This window comes from Trachypithecus francoisi, unplaced genomic scaffold (assembly GCF_009764315.1).
Source record: "Trachypithecus francoisi isolate TF-2019V2 unplaced genomic scaffold, Tfra_2.0 Lachesis_group16, whole genome shotgun sequence".
NCBI classification, from domain to species: Eukaryota; Metazoa; Chordata; class Mammalia; order Primates; family Cercopithecidae; genus Trachypithecus; species Trachypithecus francoisi.
Window position 1 is genome coordinate 28,427,499 of NW_022681461.1, and position 24,314 is coordinate 28,451,812.

Below are 24,314 nucleotides of genomic sequence, written 5' to 3' on the forward strand. Positions count from 1 at the left end.
GGGGCTGAAAGTGTTGAAAGGAAATCAGAAGTGACAGATTTTTTGAGGGTGATGAAAATATTCCATAATTGACAGTAGTGAAGTTTGCATAGATCTGGGAATATGCTAAAAATCCATTGAATTGTATGCTTTAAATGTATGAATTTTTTGGTATGTTAACTACATCTCAATAAAGAAAAAAGCAGCAGGTTGGGCATGGTGGCTCACACCTGTAATCCCAGCACTCTGGGAGGCCAAGGTGGGCAGATCACTTGAGCTCAGGAGTTCAAGACCAGCCTGAGCAAAATGGTGAAACCCTGACTCTGCAAAAAATTAAATTAAAAAAATTAGCTGGGCATGGTGGCACATGTCTGTAGTTCCAGCTACTTGGCCTGAGGTGGGAGGATCACTTGACCCCAGGAAGGCTGCAGTGAGCCGTGTCCACGCCACTGCAATCCAGCCTGGGTGAGAGTGAGATCCTGTCTTAAAAAAAAAAAAAAAAAGACAGAAGCAGCAACTAGATGATCTCCGAGATTAGATGCCTTTTTGTCAACAAAAAGAAAGAAAGAAAAGAATCATTTAGAACCTCTGAGAAAAATATAAAGATATACATCAAAGTCATAGTCCAAACATGAAGCAACCTAGAATGTGGCATGATATCAAGAACATACTAGAGAATAAGAAAAAATAATGCATTTGACTTGGCAAAGGAAACAGTCTTCCTATGAATAACATGGAATTACATTTCCTTCTCTTTAGTGTCAATCATTCTTCCTGGTGTTGCAGTAAATAATGTAGCTGGTCCCTTGAACAAGCAGGGCTTATGGAGGTCAACAGAAAACCACTTTGTTTTCTTGCTGCAATGTTGTTCAAGGCCACTCTGTAGGGCTCATTATTCCTGATTGTTTAAGATGAAATTTGAGTCCAGGACCATGACTTCTCTGATCAATATCAGGTACAAAAAGTCCTCCAGTTACTTCAAGTCACAAAACAACTCATTTCAGTAATTACAATCTCCAAGCCTGTGTCCCAGTCAAAACTTGGAACTTCATTTGAATGTAAGCTTCTCTCTCTGCCATCAGGCTTATTACTCTAGGCAGGGAGCAAGCCTGCTGTGGGAAGGCAAGGGAATGGCCTCAATCTGCTCTGCTTCCCTTTTTTCGTGTGGGTCTACTGCTCCCCCTACAACACAGTTGGGTCATTTTAGATAGAAGGGAGTGTGGGGAAGGCCAAAGCCATGTTGGTAAGCAAGGTAAGGGGCAGGGAGAGTTCACCTGCCTGTTATATTGGGACTTGGCAAGTGTTTACAGGGGAATCTCTCTGGAATGGAGCTTGCATTGGCTCCTCAGAGATACCTACTGCTGAGCTTCCAGCTCCCTTAACCTGAGCATCCAGGCCGAGCCTCCTTCTGCTGTGGTCCACTCACTCTCTATGGCCTCTCTGGGCAGGATGTGAGCTCACTCCACGCCTGCTATTTCCTGGGAGGCCCATCTGGTCAGGCTTAGTCTATGAACATAGAGTTATTTTACAACTACAGGCTTTAACTCTGAGGCCACATGGTGCTCCAATCCATCCTTTAGAATCCCCAGGCATAGCGACAATGGTCCAGTCAAACACCAAAGAATCCCTATCATATTCTCCAATTGTTTATCTTTAAATACTCCCCCTTTCCCCCATGAGAAGGTGGAAGTCAAAATGCCACAGCAATTCAGTAAGTTTCACCAAAACATTTGTCTCTTTAATCCCTAATCTTTTTCTAGGCTGGGAGATGGAGATCAGCTAAGGGTTGCAAAACTAGTTTTCACCCAGCAGCTTTGCAAGCCCTGCTTAGATAGTCTAACACAGACACTGGAATGTTGGCATCCCTTATACCAAGGCCTCAGGTGAATCTGGAAGTAAAGAATCTAATAAATGCCATTAGCGGTTTTCATTATCTGAGAAACAATTTATAGGCAAAGTTTGAATTATATAATACAGTTTAAGAGCAAAATGTAAATGTTAAGACACTGACAACATAAAATAATAATGTCACTATCAAAAACTGGGAAAGCAAGGTAAGAAGTAAAGAAAAGACATAATTTCTTTATCTTATATGAGAGAGGGTCAAAAGATACTATCCAAAGTTCAGAAATTAAGAAACAGAAGCTTATAATATTATCTACAACAATAAAGTCATTAATAGGAGTAACAAAAATAACTTTTTAAAAAACAAGAAAGGAGGGAAGTGGGTTAACATTAACCATGGCAAATTCCTCACTTTTAACAAGGTGGGACAACCACCAAGAATGCTAAAACCATAAAGTGTTTAAAATGTTATTTCTGGCCAGGCGCAGTGGCTCACACCTATAATCCCAGCACTTAGGGAGGCCTAGGTAGGTGAATCAACTGAGGTCAGGAGTTCGAGACCAGCCTGGCCAACATGGTGAAACCCTGTCTCTACTAAAAATACATAAATTAGCCAGGCATGGTGACACGTACCTGTAATCCCAGCTACTCAGGAGGCTGAGACAGGAGAATCGCTTGAACCCAGAAGGCAGAGACTGCAGTGAGCCAAGATCGCCACCACTGCACTCCAGCCTGGGCAACAGAGTGAGACTCCATCTCAAAAAAAAAAAAAAAGTGTTATTTGTGTGGAGTGTAAGTCAGGTTTAGGTGTGGGATAAATGAAGAGGTCTAATTATTTTTAATAAGAATAAGAAGGTAGGCCAGGCACAGTGGTTCACACCTGTAATCCCAGCACTTTGGGAGACTGAGACGGGCAAGTCACTTGAGGTCAGGAGTTCAAGACCAGCCTGGCCAAGATGGTGAAACCCCACTTCTACTAAAAACACAAAAATTAAGCCAGGTATGGCGGTGCGTGCCTGTAATCCCAGCTACTCAGGAGGTTGAGGCATGAGAATCCCTTGGACCCGGGAGGAGGAGGTTGCAGTGAGCCAAGATTGTGCCGCTGTACTCCAGTCTGGGAGACAGAGTGAGACTCCATCTCAAAAGATAAAAATTTTCAAAAAAGAGTAAGAAGCCTAAGAGCTCCCATTTTTTTAATAAAAAATATTTTCCCTCTTAAAAGGCACCTACTAAATTATAAAATATCACTGTGGTGTGTTTGAGATATAGGTAATGGATAAATAGAGAAATAATAGATTTAGATATATAAGTATAAATATGAAATAAATGAGAAACAGTCTCCGAGGGGTCAAGTATTATGCCAAATTATACAACTAACTACAGGACCCAGGTCAGATCTGGGTCTGACCCAAATCTATACTCTTTCCTCTCTTTAATGTGCAGAATGCCTGCTAACACATAATGCCCATTTAGAGATCATTATTTTCTCTTCACAAAAAGAGCTTTACCAGGAAACTCTTTGATATGATCATTGAGAGATTACAGCTCATAAGACCCAATTCTACCACCACCCATGCCCTGACACCCCGACCCAGCCTCCTTCACCTGACACTTCCCACCAATGCTGAGCTCACCACCAATCCATCTACTTTGCATGCCCACTGGATTTCTTGTTTTTCAACTGAGTTACCATGTGTCCAAATGTTTAAAAATGAATCTATTTAGTTTGAAGTATTTTTAATTATTATAAAAGTAATATTCATAGAAGAAAAATCATGGTCTTAAGCATTCAGGGTTCTTGATTCTGTTAGGAACAAGAGAAACCAACTCAGCCTATTTAAGAAGAAAAGGAATTTCTTGCAAGACTATCAGGTAGCTCACAGAATCCACAAGAACGAGGCTCAGGAACCCAGGAAGGAGCCAAAGAACCTGGGAGCCGGAACTTCTAGGAAGGTCATGCCACAGGAAAACCAGGTCCCTTGTCGTCAGCCTTGGACACAAGCTGCCTCCTTTGCCCAATAAGTTCCAAGTGGCCCCAGGGCTACAGAGCATCCACAGCTCCAGATTCAGAGTCCTGGGCTAGAGCTCTGGGGGGTACAGGTCATGGGCTCACAGGCTGGCTGCTGGCATTCAGAAACATAAGCACGTGTCCTCAGAAGCTGCATCGCTGGAGGCAGGGCCCCGGCTCACCAAGACGCACACAAAGGCAGAGACACCAACTCCAAAAAGGGAATTCAGACGTTGCAGGTACAGGGTGGCAAAAATCAAACAAACAATAACTAAACCAAAAATCTCCTCTTCACACAATACAGCACTATTTCCTCCAAATACAAATTGGAGAGCAAGAAAAGTCTTCCTCCTTCCCATTCTCATTTAACTCCACAGAGGGGCCCACTGTAAACAATTTCTTATATATCTTTTCAGAAATTTTCCCTGTAAGTACAAACACATGTATGATCACTTGTTTTTTAACATACGCACCACACACACACACATACACACACACACACACACACACACACAGATAGGACCGTACACATTATTCTGCAATATTTCTTGACAACACATAAATTTTAAGATGTTCCCCAATTCAAAATGGTCTCCCCTCTTGCCCCAAATCATTCATAATTTGAGAATTTTCTCATAGTCATATTCAGAAATTGATCACTGTACTCTGTTGGGCTCAGACAACCTGGATGCAGGACTGGTCAGAGGGCTCCCTTAAGCAACCCAAATACATATGTACTACTATTAGATTTGGTGCAAAAGTAATTGCGGTTTTTGCCATTACTTTTAAATCACAAAATAGTCTATAATGCACTTTAGCACTGGCAATGTGATATTATGTATGTACACATTGGTTGGTCTAAGCTACACCCAAGGATAGTCAAGAATTCATATTCTAGGATGGTCAGCTGCATTTATGAGGAAGGCCAAACTCCAAAAGCTTGCTTCCCTTATCTTGATCTCCCAACAACACCCAACTGATTTTGTTAAATTAGCAGAGTGAATATGGAATTGAGATGCCATTGATGAAATTATTAGCTTGTTTAATTAGCATAGTGGATGTTAAAAATGGGCTCTCATGTTTAATTGTTCATATTAAAGGTATATTACATAATGTTTTGATGTTGTGGTTTTGATTTTCATTTCCTTAGTGACTAGCGATGCTGACCAAGCTAATGATTACCTTTCCAACATCAGCTACTCAAGAGGCTGAGGCTGAGGTGGGAGGATCACCTGAGCCAGGGAGGTCGAGGCTGCAGTGAGCTGTGATGGTGCCACTTCACTCAGAAGCCTGGGTGACAGAGTGAGACCCTGTCTCAAAAAAACCAATCATCCAGCAGGTGCTCTAAAACCCTGTAAATATCCTCTCTTTGGCTCATCCCTTCTGAGAACTGACAAAGAGCTGCTCTCCCTTACTGAAGTGGGTCTTATAAACTTAGCATTGCTGGGTCAACAGGTTTTCAAGGAATCCACAGTGGTATTCAAGACAAGTGAATAGGAAAACGAGAGACAAAAACATTGTTCACACACCCTATTGTGTAAGCATGATACAAATCTCAACTCTCTCTACTTTAACCTTCAGAACAAAGGGCATGAACAATTTTTTTGTCTGATGGATAGCAATAAGTGTATGGATAGCAGAATTTGATCTGAGAATCAACTTCATTTGAACAATTAACTTGGCAGAAAGGTTACTTATAGGCTTTGGCAATTACCTGTAGCTACCAAATTAAACCCACTAATTAAAGCATACCCAAATTGGCTTAGGTCAGTCTGCAAAACAAGGTACTGCCCAGGTCTTGATTCTAACCGTAGGTGAACTATCCAAGACTGCTTTCAATTTCTGAGGATGCCAAGTTCTTACCCAATGCACAGTTCCTGGGAGAAGGTGATCAGAGGGGAGAAATCAAAGATCTGTTGCCAACAGACTAAATGCACTGTGATCACAGAGAAGCCTGAACCCAGCCTAAGACGCCTTCACAATACCTAAGTGCACATTTTTCTACCATGGGTTGTTACATAATGACACATCAAATTGAGAGGCCAGATCTTCTCTTGGAGATTTTCTCAATGAACGATTAAAAAATAATTCATAATGTGTTAACACAGCCTTAAATCCCATTTTACAGTTTAGTTTCAATGTGCATTACGATCCTGAGGAACGGGTATACTCCCATTGTACAGATGAGTGTACAAATTAGATCATTTCCTTGGCCACTCATTGGTTGAAATTGATAGGACTGAGACTCAAAACTACACCTTGTGTTACCTTGGTCGTTCCTGCCTCTGGCTCTTTTGAGTGAAAGATAAAATTCCCAAAACATTTGCCACTTCAGATCTTGAAAAAGAATTCACAAATAAGACATTCACAAATAAGACAACAGCTTATTTAATTTATATTCTATACCACAAAAAAGCCACTGTTGACCACAGTAAGATGGCTACCGATTGGCTAAATGTAAAATGTTACAATGCAAGAAGCAATGAGCTAGGAGCCCAAATCCCTGGGTTCTTTCTAAAAATCATTCAACTCATTGTGAACTGGACAAGTCTGAGCTAATATAAACTGCTGAGCTAATATTCTCTTATCCACATAAAAGGAATAATATCTGCCATGAGAAAAGGTATATGAAAGAAACTGGAAAATTCTTAAGCATTATATACATGCAAGAATGTATTACTAATAATTCTGAAGAGTAAGAAGAGTCTTCCATTTTATGCCTTAAAAAACACAGAGTGAAATAATCATAGTATTTCAGTTTATATACAAGGAGCTTATAATGACCAGTTGAAATGTCCATCTGAAATTAAATCACCATCAAGGTAATAAAGAGGACTCTGGAAATCTATAATATGAGAGCTGGAAGGAATCCTAAAATATTATTCTGATCTAAGCCACTTATTGGTTTAGACCTTGGGAAAATCTCTTGACTTTTGGGTCAAGAGATTTCCCCAAGATCACCTGACAATCAGTGGTAATGTGTCAGCATTAAAATCCAGGTTTTGTGAACTATCAAACAAGGGTTCATTTCAATTTATGGAAATGTACTTCAAAGAATTCAACTGCCAAAATCAGAGAGCTTCAAAAACTGCACATAGGTCTTCTGACCCCTCCAGCTCTCCATATCCTCAGGAAAGAAAAGACCACAATCTATCTCACAGCATAATCCACCTAAAACTATTTCTGACTTTTGACAAAGTAAGTATTCTATGACTCTCCATCCAAGACACAATAAGAGGAAAAATTCCTAGCTCCCCAAATGGCTTTGTGAGCAGAATTATCTTACCAACCTAGCCTATATGGACTCTTAGATGAAAAAAAAAAAAAAAATTAAGCATACCTTAAGCCATTTTGTAGTCTCTTTAGGTAATGAGGTTTTATCCTAAATACTATAATCTTGAAGTTAGAAAATAAACTGAAAGACCAATAGCCAATACATTTACCCTCATCTATTCTTGGTCTGGGGTACAAATCAACAGGAGCCACAGTTGGGAATAAGCCACACGTGTGTGCCCCGAGAACATCACTGGGGAAGAACCTTCGTTGTTGATGCTAAAGAATGGAGCTGTCCCTTTATCATTTTTAGGTCGTACTTATCCCATCTGGACAAGAAAACAGATAACAAAGCTCACATCACCACTTCATAAGGAACCAAAAATATAGGCAAAGAGCTAGGTGGACTTTCACAGTAGCAAATCTTACTAAATGTACCACCAAGGAAAAATACCTGCCACTAAAAATGCCTGTACCACAAAAGAAAAATTTTTTTAAAAATCTTATTAAGACCGTTCTGTTTTCTAACTGAGGTACCTAGACTAGACAATCTTTGAGGCTGTTTCTAGCATTGTCCGTCATTTGTAAACACTTACAGAACATTTTCTTAGCATGAAAGAGGAATGATGTCTAAAAGAAATAAAAATATTCTTTAAAAATGAAAAATATTAGCTCTTCATGGAAAACACACAACCTAGAATACTACACACACACACACACACGCGCACACATACTTCCTAGCTTATTCTTAGTCATAGCCATAAATAGCTACAAATATTTAGCAACTATTTTCCAATATGATCATTTTTGTTCTGAGCACACGAGTATGTTAGTATAAGAAACATGACCCGGTAAATGAAGGCTTCCCACCCTGAATTTCCATGAAAACTCGAATTTGAAGGAACTAGGTCACAGCGACCCTTCTTTGTTCAACCCAGTAAAAAACCTGATGTTATCAAGGTAACCACCACAAAAGAGGAAGCCCAAATGTAAATGGTTCTCAAAAGGGAATATTCATGTGTTCTAGACTGATGTGAACAACTAAAAACAAGGACGGCTTGCCTCTCCAAGGGCCCTGAAAAAGAGTATCCTTCCCCTCCAAACCTCCACCACCAAAATACTCCCTGATAACCTTGAAGTTCAAAAGGAATGAATACAAGGTTCTGGAGAACAAAAGCAAGTGAGAGAAACTTAAGACAAAAACAAAAGAAATTGTGAGAGTTTACCCAGGACCTAAATTTCTTATTGGCTGTCAAATTAACTCCACAGTCAACAACAAATGTGTATTGAGCACATTGGCCCTAGAGAAAGACAGTGAAAAAGACAAGACTCTTGTCCTCATGGAACTGACGATAGCCTGGGGAGAGGGGCAACAAATGTAAGGTACATAGGCTAATCACAGACCACAAAGCCAGTAAAGCAGTGCTGGGATATGGCTAGAGGCAAGGCAGGAGCCACTGCAATCAGAGTGGTCAGGAAAGGCCTCTGGCAGGAAGTGACTGCTGAACTGAGAGCCAGAAGAGAAGGCGCCAGCCAAGCAACTAGCTAGGGCATGAAAGTCCCAAGTCAGAAGGTGCCCCTAAGCCTACAGTATGGATGAGAAGGTGAAGGGGACAGAACTCTAATCAGCCAAGGCCAGGCCTGCAAGAACACAGACCCATGGGGTCCTCTGGCTCCCCTAATGGAGCATGGCCTCCCGCCAAAAAGCATGCAATGGCACATTCCCTAAACTTGGGAAACTGAGGCAGAGGGGCTTGGAGGGGGCGGAATGGAGAAAAAATATCCATTAAGGGAGGGGTAGGGTAGAGCTTCCCTTGGTATCACTAAATTATCCCCTCTGTGCCAAAAAGAAAACTAGGCTCAGAAGATTTCAGTGGCTTGCACACAGTGATGCTACTCTTAAAAGGATGGGCTAGGAATATCTGACTGGCATTTTTCCATTTTTTAACATAACATAAGCATCTGGCATGAGTTATAATGGTATACTATTAAGATTCATGTGAGCCAGGCATAGTGGCTCACACCTGTAATCCCAGAACTTTGGGAAGCTGAGGTGGGAAGATCACTTGAGCCCAGGAGCTCGAGACCAGCCTGGGTAATGTTGTGAGACTCCCATCTCTGCAAAAAAAATTTTAAAATTAGCTGGGTGTGGTGGCACACACCTATAGTCCCAGCTACTCAGGAGACTAAGCTGGGGGGATCCCTTGAGCCTAGGAGTTTGAGGCTGCAATGAGCAGTGATCACGCCACCACACTCCAGCCTGGGCAACAGAACAAGACCCTCTCTCAAAAAAAATAAAAGATACATATGAACTGAGGATTTTTCATTGATGATATTGACTAAGTCTCCAATTATCAATAGATAGAAAGTTTGCCCTTGTAGAATCCCTACAAATTAATGTATCTTCTTTATAAATTGATGCTAATTAACATTTCAAGACAATCTCTATATGACTTCTAAGTACATAACTCATAGCAGCCAAAATATAGAAGCTCAAATGTCCAACAATAGGGTAAAAACTAATGGTGATACAGAAATAAGGCAGAAGCCTGCTTACAGTTTTAAATGATAAGCATGTAGACTCCTCATACATGGAAACCTGATAGTAACTTAATTTTACATTAAACAGAAAAAGCAGTGCAGGACATAATATGTACACACTGGTTACAACTTTGTGACAAAATGCATATACTTAACAAAGATGAGAAATAAATGGATAAGAATGTAATAAGACCGGGCCATTTTCATTGAAGGCTGCTTAAACTTACATAATAAATATGTGAGGCAGCTTTTCAAAAGACAACAAGGTCAAATAAATGTCTTAATAAGTATACTTTCTTGAATCTATCCAGAACACACTTACACTCTCTTCATCATTTGGAATTTTCAAAGTACAAATACCACTGAAGATTTCCTTCTTTTAATTCAATTTAGATACTGGGGATTTGTATTACTGAGCAATTTAATATTGACTCAATGGAAAAAGACAGTGCAAAGGAGATTCCTGTTACCAAATATTCGTATAAACACTAAACACCAATCAAAATTTTTCACAGAGACTGTAAACCTAGAGAGTTATTGTGAAACACATTTTTGCCACTTATAACACAGGCTATACAACTCATCCAAAGTCTCATTTTCTCTCTTCCTGCTGTTTAATATATTAAAATGGTATGTTAAAAATTGATTCTTTCCAAAATTATTAAAGGAATTTCATGAAATACAATCATCAATGGAGATGTCAAATGTTGCCTGTGTCATCTTGTGGGCCTAAAACCACTTCAGGTTAGTTTTTCAAGACCATCAACACAGTATTGGGATCCATTAATTATTCTGACACACAAAGATTCCACAATGTGCTTCTTCTCTTTGTATTTAGGAGTTTTGCACTGATTGCCTGTTGCCTAGCAAACAACGATCTGTTTAAGATGAACTATTAAGCATATATACAAAATGACTTTAGAAAATTATTTAACTCCATTTCAAGATGGATGAGACAAATAAAAATAAGAGATACTATATAGAAAAAACATTTTAAGTATACCACAATTCAAATCTAATTTCCTGGACCCTCTATTTTATCTTTAAAAGTTGGAAACTCCTTTAGCATTGTCTATTTTGATTCACTTTAAATGGTAAGTTTAAACTTACCATTTAAAACTGTAAATGACAAGTTTACAGTCCCTGAATCAAAATGACATAGCAAATAAAAACAAAGGATGAACATTGGAAATGTTCTAAAAATGTCCCTGAATCGTATACTTTAAAATGATTCATTTTGCTATATAAATTTTACCTCAATAACAAAAAAAGGATAAAATCACCAGTATGGGCCAGGCGCGGTGGCTCAAGCCTGTAATCCCAGCACTTTGGGAGGCCGAGACGGGCGGATCACGAGGTCAGGAATCGAGACCATCCTGGCTAACACGGTGAAACCCCGTCTCTACTAAAAATACAAAAAAAAAAAACTAGCCGGGCGAGGTGGCGGCGCCTGTAGTCCCAGCTACTCGGGAGGCTGAGGCAGGAGAATGGCGTGAACCCGGGAGGCGGAGCTTGCAGTGAGCTGAGATCCGGCCACTGCACTCCAGCCCGGGCCACAGAGCAAGACTCCGTCTCAAAAAAAAAAACACCAGTATATGTCCATATTTCCAAGAGAATACAATATTTATGCGATAAAGAGATAATAGAGCAAATCTATGCAACAAAATTCTAAGGTTGTTCAACTCAAACATTGTAACAATAAAAAGTCATATATTCATGATTAATATATGAGATCTGCTTCAAAAGAATATAGAGGAGGCCAGGCGCGGTGGCTCACGCCTGTAATCTCAACACTCTGGGAAGCCAAGGCAAGTGGATCACTTGAAGTCAGGAGTTTGGGACCAGCCTGGCCAACATGGTGAAACCCCATCTCTACTAAAAATACAAAAATTAGCCAGGCATGTTGGTGCACACCTGTAATCTCAGCCACTCAGGAGGCTGAGGCATGACAATTGCTTAAACCTGGGAGGCAGAGGTTGCTGTGAGCTAAGAATGTGCCACTGCACTCCAGCCTGGGCGACAGGGTGAGACTGTGTCAAAAAAAAAAAAAAAGAATAACAGCCGGGCTTGGTGGCTCATGCCTATAATCTCAGCACTTTGGGAGGCCAAGGCGGGAGGATCACGAGGTCAGGAGTTTGAGACCAGCCTGACCAACACAGTGAAACCCCATCTCTACTAAAAATACAAGAAATTAGCTGGGCGCAGTGGTGGGCGCCTATAATCCCAGCTACCTGGGAGGATTGTTTGAACCCGGGAGGCAAAGGTTACAGTGAGCTGAGATTGCGCCACTGCACTCCAGCCTGGGCAACAGTGTGAGACTCCGTCTCAAAAGTAATAATAATAATAATAAATAAAAAGAATATAGAGAAAAAAGAACATGAGAGAAAATGAGTGGGAGTATAGCTGTAAAGATTGGCTGGAATTTAATCAGTATAGAACCTGGGCAATGGGTACAGGGAGTTTATTATATTATTCCCTCCACTATTGTGTATATTTAAAACTGCCCATAGTAAGTAGTTTTTTAAAAATTCTATCTTTAGGATGGGTTTAATGCTGGAACTAAAGACACTTGTATAGCACTGGGTACTTAAGGAGCTTAAAGTGAATCAGAAAACCAGCAACATTATTATCTTACTTACTTGTTATTATCATCTGACTTCTAATATTATCTACTGTTAACTTATTTTTTTAATGAACAAGGAAGCTTAAGCATTTCTTCAGCGGTTTATGTGAACAGACTTCCTACATAGCACATTTTATAAAGGACAGCAATTTATAAGATCAGTACATACCAGGAGTATCATAGGCCTTTTCCAAGTTGTTAATCCTATGATTCCAGAGAGTATCACCTGTAAAAATAAACTATCATAAATATAGAAAATGGACCAATTCCAATAAACAAATCCTCAGTCACAAAAGTACATATTTTTAAAGATACTGAAATTTTTAAACATTCTAAATCAAACATTTAATATTCTTCCTGGATTACAGGGTTCACCCTGGTAGACTACTTTGGACTTTTACTTCCAAGCCCTCAAAGCTTTTTTATTGACTTTAATTTTGTTTTGTTTTTAAAGATAGGGTCTTGCTCTGCCACCCAGGCTGAAATGCAATAGCGTGATCATGCCTCACTGCAGCCTTGACTTCCTGGGCTCTGGTGATCCTCCCACCTCTGCCTCTCCAGGAGTTAGGACTACAGGCGCACGTCACCACACCTGGCCTGTTTTTTCTTAATGTCAATTAAGAACACACAATCAGGCCGGGCGCGGTGGCTCACGCCTGTAATCCCAGCACTTTGGGAGGCCGAGACAGGCGGATCACGAGGTCAGGAGATCGAGACCATCCTGACTAACACGGTGAAACCCCGTCTCTACTAAAAAAAAATACAAAAATTAGCCGGGCGCGGTGGCGGGCACCTGTAGTCCCAGCTACACGGGAGGCTGAGGCAGGAGAATGGCGTGAACCCGGGAAGCGGAGCTTGCAGTGAGTGGAGATAGCGCCACTGCACTCCAGCCTGGGCGACAGAGTGAGACTCCGCCTCAAAAAAAAAAAAAAAAGAACACACAATCAGAAATTAGCCTCTCCTTCTGGTGAGTGAGGAATTACTATTTCTCAGCCAAAAGCTCCCTGTTCCTAGCAGCACCCAATCTGTTGCCAGGGTCAGCCTCATCAGATGCATGTCTGGCGGGATCCTTCCCTTCATCAGGTTCCCATCCACTATGGGACAGGTAAAGTCTTGGAAACGGGAAACAAGGCCCTTCAGGATTTTCTCTTACCTACTCTCAAGCTTGGTTTTTACATACCCCAGCCCCTCCACCACACACCTTCCTACCAAGTACCTGCCCTCCCTCGGGCCAACCAGGCTCCTGACATTCCCGGGCTATGTGCTTCTTTCTCTTTGCTGAAGTGCTGTGTCCTCCCAGCCTCCCTCTAGCTGCCTGAGAACTGTTACCCATCCTGCAAGGCCCCATTTAGCAGTCACCTGCCCTGAGAAGCCCTCACTGATTCCACCGCTCCACACTCATGGAAGCCCTCTGCACACACTTCTTTTTTTCCAAAAACTCTATTGTAATAATTGAGGGATGTGTCGCTATATTACCCACTAACTGTGAACTCCCGTCTTGTCTCTCTAAAGTCCTAGTGCCCAGTATTGTGCTCCAAGTGTTGGCAATTAATATATGTTCCACGGCATTTATTTCACAAAGTGGGAGGAACTACTGTGAGAAGGAGCCCATGTTGCAAAATGACACTTCGATAAAAAACGAGCTAAAAAATCTCGATAAGAAAAAAACAGGCTGGGCCTGGTGGCTCACTCCTGTTACCCCCAGCACTTTGGCAGGCCGAGGCAGGCGGATCGCCTGAGCTCAGGACTTCGAGACCAGCCTGGACAACATGGTGAAACCCCATCTCCACTAAAATACAAAACCTTAGCCAGGCGTGGTGACGCTACTTGGGAGGCTGAGGCACAAGAATCACTTGAACCCAGGAGGTAGAGGGTGCAGTGAACTGAGATCGCACCACTGCACTCCAGCCTAGGTGACAGAGCGAGACTCGTCTCAAAAAAAAAAAAAAAAAAAAAAAAAAAACAGTATTATTAAAAGGAAGTGTCCAGCTCCAGCCATAAAAACCCATAAAAGAGCGATATGCCTAAACTGTTCTTCTCACCTTGTCTACCCAGCCACAGCACCCCACCCTCCTCCATGTTAACAATCTAACATGTTTACATATTTTACATATGTATGTATTTTTCTCTAAATTCTTAGTACTACACACATATGTCTATGTGTATATATACACACTCACAGAGATGTGATTTTTGTGAAAAAAATCATAAAAGATATACTTTCCCTGCCTCTTCCTTTACTCTCTCAATAAATACTTCATAGAAATCTCTTCATATGCATTGGAACAGCTCTAATTCATTTCACTTCAGTGGCTACATAACATTCCATTGTGTGACTGTACTGAACATATTCAATCATTTCCATGTTAATGGGTATTCATTCTATATCTAGTTTTTTGCTCTCACAAACAATGCTGCAGTAAACATCTAGGAACACATATCTTTAAAAACAAGTGCTTCTATTTCAGCGGAAAAAAGTCCCAGGAGTGAAGTTTCTAAGTTGAAAAGTATTTCTAATTTTTTTATTGTAATAGATCATGACAGATTCAATTGTCATTTCAAATGAGGTATCTCTGAAACCAAAGAACTAAGCTATCCGTATTTCTTCCTTTGGAGGGGAGGTATTTTGTTTGCATATGGTAGCAAGAAACTATAGAAAACATAAGTTAAAAAATATGTACAAAATGTATATATGCACAAAATGAGAAACATCAATAATCTCAAAATATATATGACAAATATCTTTAAGGCCTCAGTGGGGAGAAATACAAAGTTTATCGTGCACTATTAAATAAATAGCCAAGTAAGTCAAGGCATATACCAAGTCTATGGATTGAAGACAAACTAAGAATGTCATTTCCATTTAAGTTGTTATATGGACTCAGCACATATTCAAGTTAAATCCCACCAGGATCCCTGTAAGCCACCGCTCTTTACAATGTTTTAAGAAACTATATTCCAGCTTCAGGCGGGAGCTATAGTTGTGGCTCTTCATTCCTGAACCCAGCAACAAAGGCACACACCTGTTTTTATTCAACTTCTCCCTCTCTTCAAGCCAGGTGAAGCCCTGAGGCACTTGGGGAACCCTGTGAGTGTTGATGGGGAGAAAAGCAAATAGAGGAAGCAGGCCTGGATGGTTAGAAGCCTCTCGAATGGTAATGGGAACAGAGGTGCTACAGTTGGGGATAAATTTTTTAAGAGCTCAAGACTTAAGGAATGATGCTTCCATTTCATCTGAAAGGGAGGCAGAATTCACGGATGGGGAAAGGAGTTGGGAAAAGAAGAGAAGGAGGCAGAGTATTCAATGCCTCCACTCCCTTGGTGGCAGCAGTAGCTGGAGCTCCATCAGAAATGAGTCAAAAAGGTCCCTTACCAATGTCCTTCCATGGCTCCCATTATGCCAGAATGCTATTACATGTTTAACCGTCAGTATCACGATGAGGGCTTGGACCTGTGCATACTCACTCACACACCACTAAAGGATCCCGGAAGGCACTCAGTTAGTTACGGCAAGAGTCAATGAGTGAACGAATGAATGGAGGCCAGAGAAAGGAGATGACCTTGCTCAAAGATGACTATGTAAGCCTAAACACATTTTTATCCCCTGTGCTTCCTAAAAGAGTACAGCAGCAACAAAAAGCAACTCCATCAGCATTCTTTCCATCCAGCGCAAGATGGAACTTGCCCTGAATGAACAGGTAAGAACCTATTTTCTAACACCAAACAATCTCTGTATTATTATAATGAGAGGTATTACAATTTTTGTTTCACTCACTGATAACCCATTTCTTGTAGCTTACAGGAAAAAGCAGAGGCCTTTCCTTTTTTCTGATACTACAAAGAAGGGCTCTGAGATACCCCAGGGGAGAATCATTGTTACCCACCATAAATGGTTAATGTGCTTTCATTTTCCAAAGTAAAAATCAAATCGTTAAGATCAGAAGCTTATAATTCTACTGCCCTATTTCCCCTTACTAATCCATTAACATGTGTTAGGGCAAAAACGTTCTGAATCATTTATCAAAAGCTGCTGTATGTAAACACAGGGATTTTTTAAAAGCCATGTTGTAAATGTCCTGTGTTACCTTGTAAATAAGCAGAAAATCATGTCAAACTTCTCAACAACCTACCCTGCCCTATAGCTCTTACAATGGCAATTTTTTTTTTTTTTTGAGACGGAGTCTGGCTCTGTCGCCCAGGCTGGAGTGCAGTGGCCGGATCTCAGCTCACTGCAAGCTCCGCCTCCCGGGTTTACGCCATTCTCCTGCCTCAGCCTCCCGAGTAGCTGGGACTACAGGCGCCCGCCACCTCACCCGGCTAGTTTTTTTGTATTTTTTAGTAGAGACGGGGTTTCACCATATTAGCCAGGATGGTCTCGATCTCCTGACCTCGTGATCCGCCCGTCTCGGCCTCCCAAAGTGCTGGGATTACAGGCTTGAGCCACCGCGCCCGGCCTACAATGGCAATTTTTTAAAAAATGTGTGTGTGTGTGTGTGTGTGTGTGTGTGTGTGTGGTTTTCTTCCCTATCTGTCTAGCATAGCTCATTTAAAAAAACACATTGAGAAAGTGGGCAACTGAATATTTCTAACGAAAACATGATGGTAACTATAATGTCCTACAAAAATACTGGCCTGTTCACTTTACTTTAACTATTACCTTGGTGTTTAAAAATCAGTGATAGAGGTTCCTGTGTATTCCAGGTCTGGTGCTTGGGTCCAGCAGTGATGCACTCTCCCATATATACTCTAGCTACACCTTCACAAAATCAGTCCTGAAGAAGCAGCAACCCACCCATTTTACAGATGAGTAACTGAGGCCGAGAGGCACAGAACTTATAAATGTGACTCTGCTGATATGCAAAATAAAGGACCAAAGAAATCAAAACTCATCCTCAAAATTATATTTTAAATATCCCTTAAATATTAAAGTAGTATTTGATTAGTATGATAAAAAATATTTACTATCATTTAACTGGTAGTAAGCATAATCTTTATGTTAGTTTTTCCTTTGGTCCATTGATTTTTCTTTATGTTTATTCACTGCGCTTTTTTTAAAAAAGGTTCACCCTGAAGTTCACCAATGTCTGTCTCTTTATATGAAAGTGAAACCTTGCCAAAGAATCATAGACTCAAAGAAGGATGATCATGAATTCAGACCAGTGACTTAAAGCAGAGACATGAATGTATACAACTGATAAAGAATAACAGGGCACTCAGTGAGGAACAAAAAACAACAACCAATTCTCTACGACTCACCTGAAATATCTCCTAAGGATCATGCATGTCACCGAAGTTAGGAATTTTGTTTCTGAAGGAGGAGAGACAACCCAATGCAACTCTCTCTCCTCTTTCATTAAATCTAGTGCAGTGTGGCAGACTGTCTCCCATACCACAGCGGAATGTAGTTAACCCCAGTGCAACCTAGTTAACTCCCATACCCCAGTGGAATCTAGTTAACATTAACGGCCATACCCCAGTAGAATCTAGTTAACCCCAGTGAAACCGAGTTAACTCCCATACCCCAGTGGAATCTAGTTAACATTAACTCCCATACCCCAGTGGAATCTAGTTAACATTAATTCCCATACCCCAGTGGAATCTAGTTAACTCCCATACCTCAGTGGAATCTAATTAACTCCCATGCCCCAGTGGAATCTAGTTAACACTAAACACACCCCCCAAACCGAGAGCTAGGACAGCACAGCTGAAGACGGACACTGAGACATTCCCTTAGCCACTCACCTCCAGTCAAACGTCAGATTGTTTTTCAAGATGGCTCATCTTTTAGCTTCATGAATTTTGGGAATAATAATATATTGAGTGATTTACCAGTGATACCAGGAGGAAATCGAATGCTCAGAGTGCTCAAAAACACAGACTACGTTAAAAACTCTCCCTTCAAGTTGCTGAAAGTATGAATGAAAACTATGAGAAAAGATGCTTTATAGAATTTGTTAATTCTTAAGTGTTTTAAAAAATAGATAAAATATACCTTCAAAGTTCAAACAAGTGAAAGAAGCCTCCAAAATCTCAGGCTCAGGGCTCTCTTAAGGAAATATGGATGAAAAAATATCCTTGAACTCTACGATGTTCAACAAATAGTCATTTCAAATAAATATATTTGTCTCTTGAACCTAATTTTGTATCAAATATAAAAGCAAAATTTTTCAATGAAGCCTAAAGAAGATGTGTGGGTTCAGTTGATATAGCAGGCTAAAGATCCTAATGGTCAAAGCTTGAAATATGAGAATATTCTTCTACTGTGTTCCTATGTGGTTTCGAAGTAACCTTAGACATAAGTTGGCACTTCCATTCAACTACCTAGCTTCCTATGCCAATAAAACTTGTGAATAAACAAACATGGCATATCCATACAATAAAATAGGAATGAAGTACTGAGACTTGCCACAGCATGGATGAAGCTTGAAAACATGCTAAGTGAAAGAAAATCATAAAAGACCACATATTATATGATCCCATGTACATGAAATGTCCAGAACACACATATCTACAGAGACTGAAAGTGGGTTAATCAGTGGGTGGCTAGGGGTGGAGGTGGTGGAGAATGGGGAGTAACTACTCATAACTTTGGGGGTGACAAACATTTTCTAAAACTGTAATAGTTGCACAACTGTGAATTTACTAAAAACCATTGACCAGTACACTTTAAATGGGTAAATTGTATGGCATGTCAAAGCTTTTTTTTTTAAATTCTGCAGTTCTCGACTCATACTCTTCCAGCATTTTTTTTTAAATAGAAACCTTAGTTTAGCTATCTTTGAATTAGTTACAATGTGCTATCAAGCCCATTTCTCTTATAAATACATACTAAAATACTAATGGCTGAAGTTGTGATACCTGGAATTTGCCTTAAAATAATCCGAGGGTAGGGCTGGATGCGGTGGCTCACACCTGTAATCCCAGCACTTTGGGAGGCCGAGGCAGGCGGATCACGAGGTCAGGAGATAGAGACCATCCTGGCTAACACGGTGAAACCTTGTCTCTACTGAAAAAACACACAAAAAATTAGCTGGGCGTGGTGGTGGACACCTGTGGTCCCAGCTACTCGGGAGGCTGAGGCAGGAGAATAGTGTGAATCTGGGAGGCAGAGATTGCAGTGAGCCAAGATCGCGCCATTGCACGGCAGCCTGGGCAACAGAGCGAGACTCCATATCAAAAAAAAAAAAAAAAAAAAATTAACCGAGGCTGTTAGGAAGAGGAAGCAGTGTTAGGTATAAAGTGGTCATGTGTTGATAGCTACTGGGTGAAGGGTAAAATGGGGGATCGTTACACCCTTCTTTCTACATTTGTTGAGATTTTTTTAATTTTCATAATAAAAGATTTAAAGTTAAAGGGAGTAGTTCTTCGAACTGCCCACTCAATCCTATGCTGGTTCTATTTTCTTGTAATAAAAATACACACATTGAAATATATATAGATGAAATGTGACACCTGAGATTTGCTTCCAAATAATAAGAGAACTTAATCTCACAAATGGACTAGGGAGCACGAAGGATCTAATTCCTACCCTGCTTGGAATATTCATCCTTCCTGAAGTTTATCAGAAGACACAAGGCCCGCAGCAGAGCCCAGGAAGCAGGTACAAATGAAATCGTTGTTGAAGCTGGGTGAAAGATATATGTGGGTTCAACATATACTGCATAAAATGTAAACTTTTCCATAACACGAGATTTTTCAAAAACAACCTCTGTCACATGCATAAATTCAAAACATGTGATACAAGGCTCTTTTTCCCCTAAAGCACCAAGAGAGTCATGGTGCCTAAAGCCATCCTCTTAAAACTGTATTTAATTAATTGTTCTACAAATACAGTATCTATTGCTTCTGTTGTCACTTTGCAAATTCTGAGGTCAATCTCAGGAACAAGTCACAAAAAGCAGGAATAACCAACAGTTATAGAGTTGCATATAGACCAGGGTTTGGAGGGTATGGGGAAGAATGGGGAAAGACATATAGCAGAGAACTTGTCAGTTTCAAATCACTGATTTCTTTCGCTGCTCTGCTATGCCTAGACTTGGAGACAAGGACATACCCAGCCAGCAGAGGTATTTTTTTTTTTTTTTTTTTTTGGAGACAGAGTCTTGCTTTGTCGCCCAGGCTGGAGTGCAATGGTGCGATCTTGGCTCACTGCAAGCTCCGCCTCCCGGGTTCACGCCTTTCTCCTGCCTCAGCCTCTGAGTAGCTTGGACTACAGGCGCCTGCCACCGTGCCCGGCTAATTTTTTGTATTTTTAGTAGAGACGGGGTTTCACCATGTTAGCCAGGATGGTCTCGATCTCCTGACCTCGTGATCTGCCCGCCTCGGCCCCCCAAAGTGCTGGGATTACAGGCATGAGCCACTGCGCCCAGCCCAGACCTGGAGTATTAACCTTCACCATCTGGTTGAAGGCCTTTTTTCTTTTCTTTTCTTTTTTCTTTCTTCCTTTCTTTCTTCTTTCTTTCTTTCTTTCTTCTTTCTTTCTTTCTTTCTTTCTTTTTTCCTTTCCTTTCCTTTCCTTTCCTTTCCTTTTCTTCCTTCCTTCCTTCCTTCCTTCCTTCCTTTCTTTCTTTATTATTTTTTGGTACTTCATCAAATTCAACTGTGGCTTGACTGATATCTAAGTGCATTTACCTCTGAAATGATTCACAATAGTAAATGATATCAGCTTTTAATTTTATAAGACAAAAAACAGTTTTTAATAATTCTAAACTAGCTTTGTTTGAGAAGGCAATAGATCACGATTTTATAAAGAGCAAATTCCTAAAAATATATGCAAGATTATTACTGGCCCATAGTAGTTAGAGAAATGAAATGCACCCACTCTTTGGCTGGATTTAGTCAGACAAGTAGAATAGGTAGCATAATAGGTCTAATTCCTACCCCATCTGGAATATCCATCCTTCTGGAGTTTTCCTGAACACTCATTGAGGCCAGTGGCAGAGCCCACAGGCAGGGCCACCAGGGTGGCATTTTTTCTACATGAGGCACAAATCGTGGTCTTCCCTCACCACAGCACAGCATGTACCCCAATAAGATCATTCAACATGAAAGCATTTCAAAAGGAAAACAAATTGGCACTGGATGAAGTATACAATTTCAGGCGAGTCTCAAGGAACCTAATGTTCTTATTTAAACAATTACTTTGGGTTCAACTAGTTCTTCGAGTCCTTTTTTTCAGTTTGGTCTTGAATTGCCGTATGTGTGAAACTGCAAAAGCAGTTCTTACCATTCAGGACATACACTGATTACAGATCTTACTAAAAACTAGCAGCATTGCTAGACTTTCAGATTTACACAGTGAGTTCACAGAAAGGTTATTTACGGCCGGCTGTGGTGGTTCATGCCTCTAATCCCCACACTTTGGGAGGCTGAGGCAAGAGGATCACTTGAGCTCAGGAGTCGGAAACCAGCCTGGGCAACATGGGGAAACTCCGTCCCTTAAAAATAAAAAATAAAAATTTAAAATTTAAAAAAAAGATATAAAGGTTATTTACTTTACTCATCTTCCATAGTCATTCCACAAAGATGTGTTTCCAAGTCTCTCAACACCCAGAAAACTTCAGGGGGTTATATGCCTTGGACATTGTGAGATTGTTAGGAGGTGGAGGGGAGTGACCACCCGGTGTCCGTAGATACTGGCTGGCAGCAGCTTTTCTCTGAAGTTGGGCACTCTTTGGCCCCAGGCTCAGCGGTCCCGGTTGGAGGAGTGAGTCCTGGAGAGCAGATATCTCTAGCTAGCTGCTGGGTGCTCCAGGACCTTTGGCCAGCTCATCCCTAATGACAGGTCCCGGTTCTCACAAACTGAATTCTGCACAGCAGCCTGCATGGCTCCAGGAACCAAGTGGGGTTAAGGCCCTCCTTTAATGACCAGGTCAAGCGCCAGTTCACACACACCCTCTCATTACCTCCTGAACTCGTCTGGGGGCCGAGCCACCCTACACATTTCACATTTACGTGTGTCTTAATGGAGAATAAAACAAGCGATGTGTCCGAAACTGTCCCATCCCACAAATACACCTACTATGTGCCAGGCATTCTTGATACATCGGTGAACAAAAATGACCAGAATCCCTGCCCTCCCAGCACAGACGTTGTCAGTGCAGCAAATACTCAACGACGAAAAGAAGTTTAATCACTTTCCTCCCACTTTCCTGCCACCCACACCCTGTCCTTCCAATCTCCCAAAGAGCTGGGTGTCTTTGCTTAATTCTATTAGCTTGACAGGGACAACAAAATCCTTCAGCCTGCGCGCAACAGACACTACCCAGGTGTAACCCAATTCACCCCTGAACTCGACCGTCGCGGAACATTTTTCTCCAGGCTCCAAAAACTTCAGGTGGCGTTAAGGCTCCCCCAACTGCAGCCCTGGAGGCCAACTAAGGGACAATGGAAGGGTACGACCAGAGCCCCCTATCCCAGGGATGACCGGGCGAGCGGGGCGCGCGCGCGGTACTCACCGAGGAGCCGGCCCAGAACGGGCACGAGTTCTTCACCTGCGGAGAGCTGCTCAGCGACAGCGCCCCGAAGCTGAGCGCCACCATGCAGCAGCCCAGGATCAGCTGCAGCAGCCCGAGTGACAGCAGCGGGCGGGCGGGCAGCAGCGCAGAGCCCGGGGCCGCGGCGGCAGCGGCGGCGGCTGCTCGGCGGGAGGAGAGCGCCGGCGGCGCGGCCAGAACCCCGGCGGCAGCGGTAGCCGCGCAGCGAGGCCGCGACGGCGGCTGCAGCGCGCCCCGTGGCCAGCGCGGCCGCAGCGGGGGCAGCGGCGGCTCCTGGGCGGCGGCGGCGGCGGCGCCCGGGCCCCCGGTCTGCGGCCCACCCGAAAGCCCAGCCACGGGGCAGCAGGAGCCCGGGAGCACCACGGGCAGGGACATGGACGGACCGTGAAGGGTGCGGCCGGCGGTGGCGGGGAGGGGACGCTGAGCGGAGCCGAAGGCGCCGCACACTGGGCACCGCGGGCGGGCTCCGAGGCCGAGGGGGAGGGAAGGAAATGCGCACGGCCCAACCACTTGCTGCCGCCGCTGCCGCCGCCGCCGCTGCCCTGGCTCCAGCTGGCCGCACCCACCTGCCGCCTGGCGGGTCCGCCTCCCGCTGGCCCCGGGCGCAGCCTCACTCTCACCCACGCGCACCCCGTGCTCGCGCTGCGCTGAGGCAAGTGCGCCACAGCCTCGGGGTCCCCGCCAAATCTGCGCCGGCTTCCTGGGGTCCTGGCAGGGTGCCCTGCCCCAAATATTTAAATAAGTCCCTCGAGCTGGGAGGCACCCCACGGCCAGGAGGCGTCAGCGCCGGCCACCGACAGCCTCAGCGTCTGTCCCCACCCGCCAAGCTGGGGCTAGAGAAGAGCGAGGAAAGCGCCGTGGACCCTCGGGCCCCTTTACAGTCCAGCCACTAAAGAGGCCCCGGCGCGCTTTAATGAGAAGGGAGCCCGCCTTTAAACTTTTGCCCCCACAAGGAGGGGGATGGCTGGAGGAGGGGCTTTGGGGCGACTCGATGGGAAGAGGCGTAAGCCAAGGACTTCGGGAAGGACGACGCCGAGCGCAGTTACCGCTCGCAGGGCGCAGGACCTGCCTACCCTGCATCGGCGCGAGAGTGCTTTCCTGGCATCTCGGTAGGAGCGGGAATGAAAGGACTGGGTTACCTTGGAAGCATCCAGCATCCGTAAAGAAAGTACCCGGGGCAGCCCGGAGCGCATGGCAAGGATTACACTCTATCCTCCTCTTATTGACTCATGAGCTGTATCAGGCATCTATTAGGCATCACCTGGTAGAACACGGAACCCCAAACTTCCGAGGAAATATCCTAATAAAATCCTAAACTATTTTGGTAATATATGAAAAATCTTTAGAGAGAGAAAAAAAAAAGGTGATTCCTCTTTGCAAAATGAATTCCCTTAGTAATATGCTTTTCGCCTTGGAAGAATTCTAATGCGTAGAAAGTTTCGTGCCTAAAATGATTATAATAGACTTTTTTTCCTGATAAGAACCACAGCAGTGTTCTTGGCAGTTAGTCAGTTCCAGTATTAGAAAGCTTATCTTATCGTAAGGTATT

General features: G+C 42.6%; 1 protein-coding gene across 2 annotated transcripts in view; it reads right to left on the minus strand.

The window, feature by feature from the left end:
* Positions 1-23,216, minus strand: part of FAM189A2 (family with sequence similarity 189 member A2) — a 65,887-nt gene extending 42,671 nt beyond the window's left edge. For both annotated transcript variants that reach the window (XM_033237141.1, XM_033237140.1), the window contains exons 1-2: positions 22,727-23,216; positions 12,439-12,495 (exon numbers count right to left, since the gene is read on the minus strand). In XM_033237141.1, coding sequence (XP_033093032.1) covers positions 12,439-12,495; positions 22,727-23,140 — 471 coding nt within the window. In that variant the 5' untranslated portion in view covers positions 23,141-23,216. The remainder of the gene's footprint in view (positions 1-12,438; positions 12,496-22,726) is intronic.
* Positions 23,217-24,314: the final 1,098 nt, after the last annotated feature.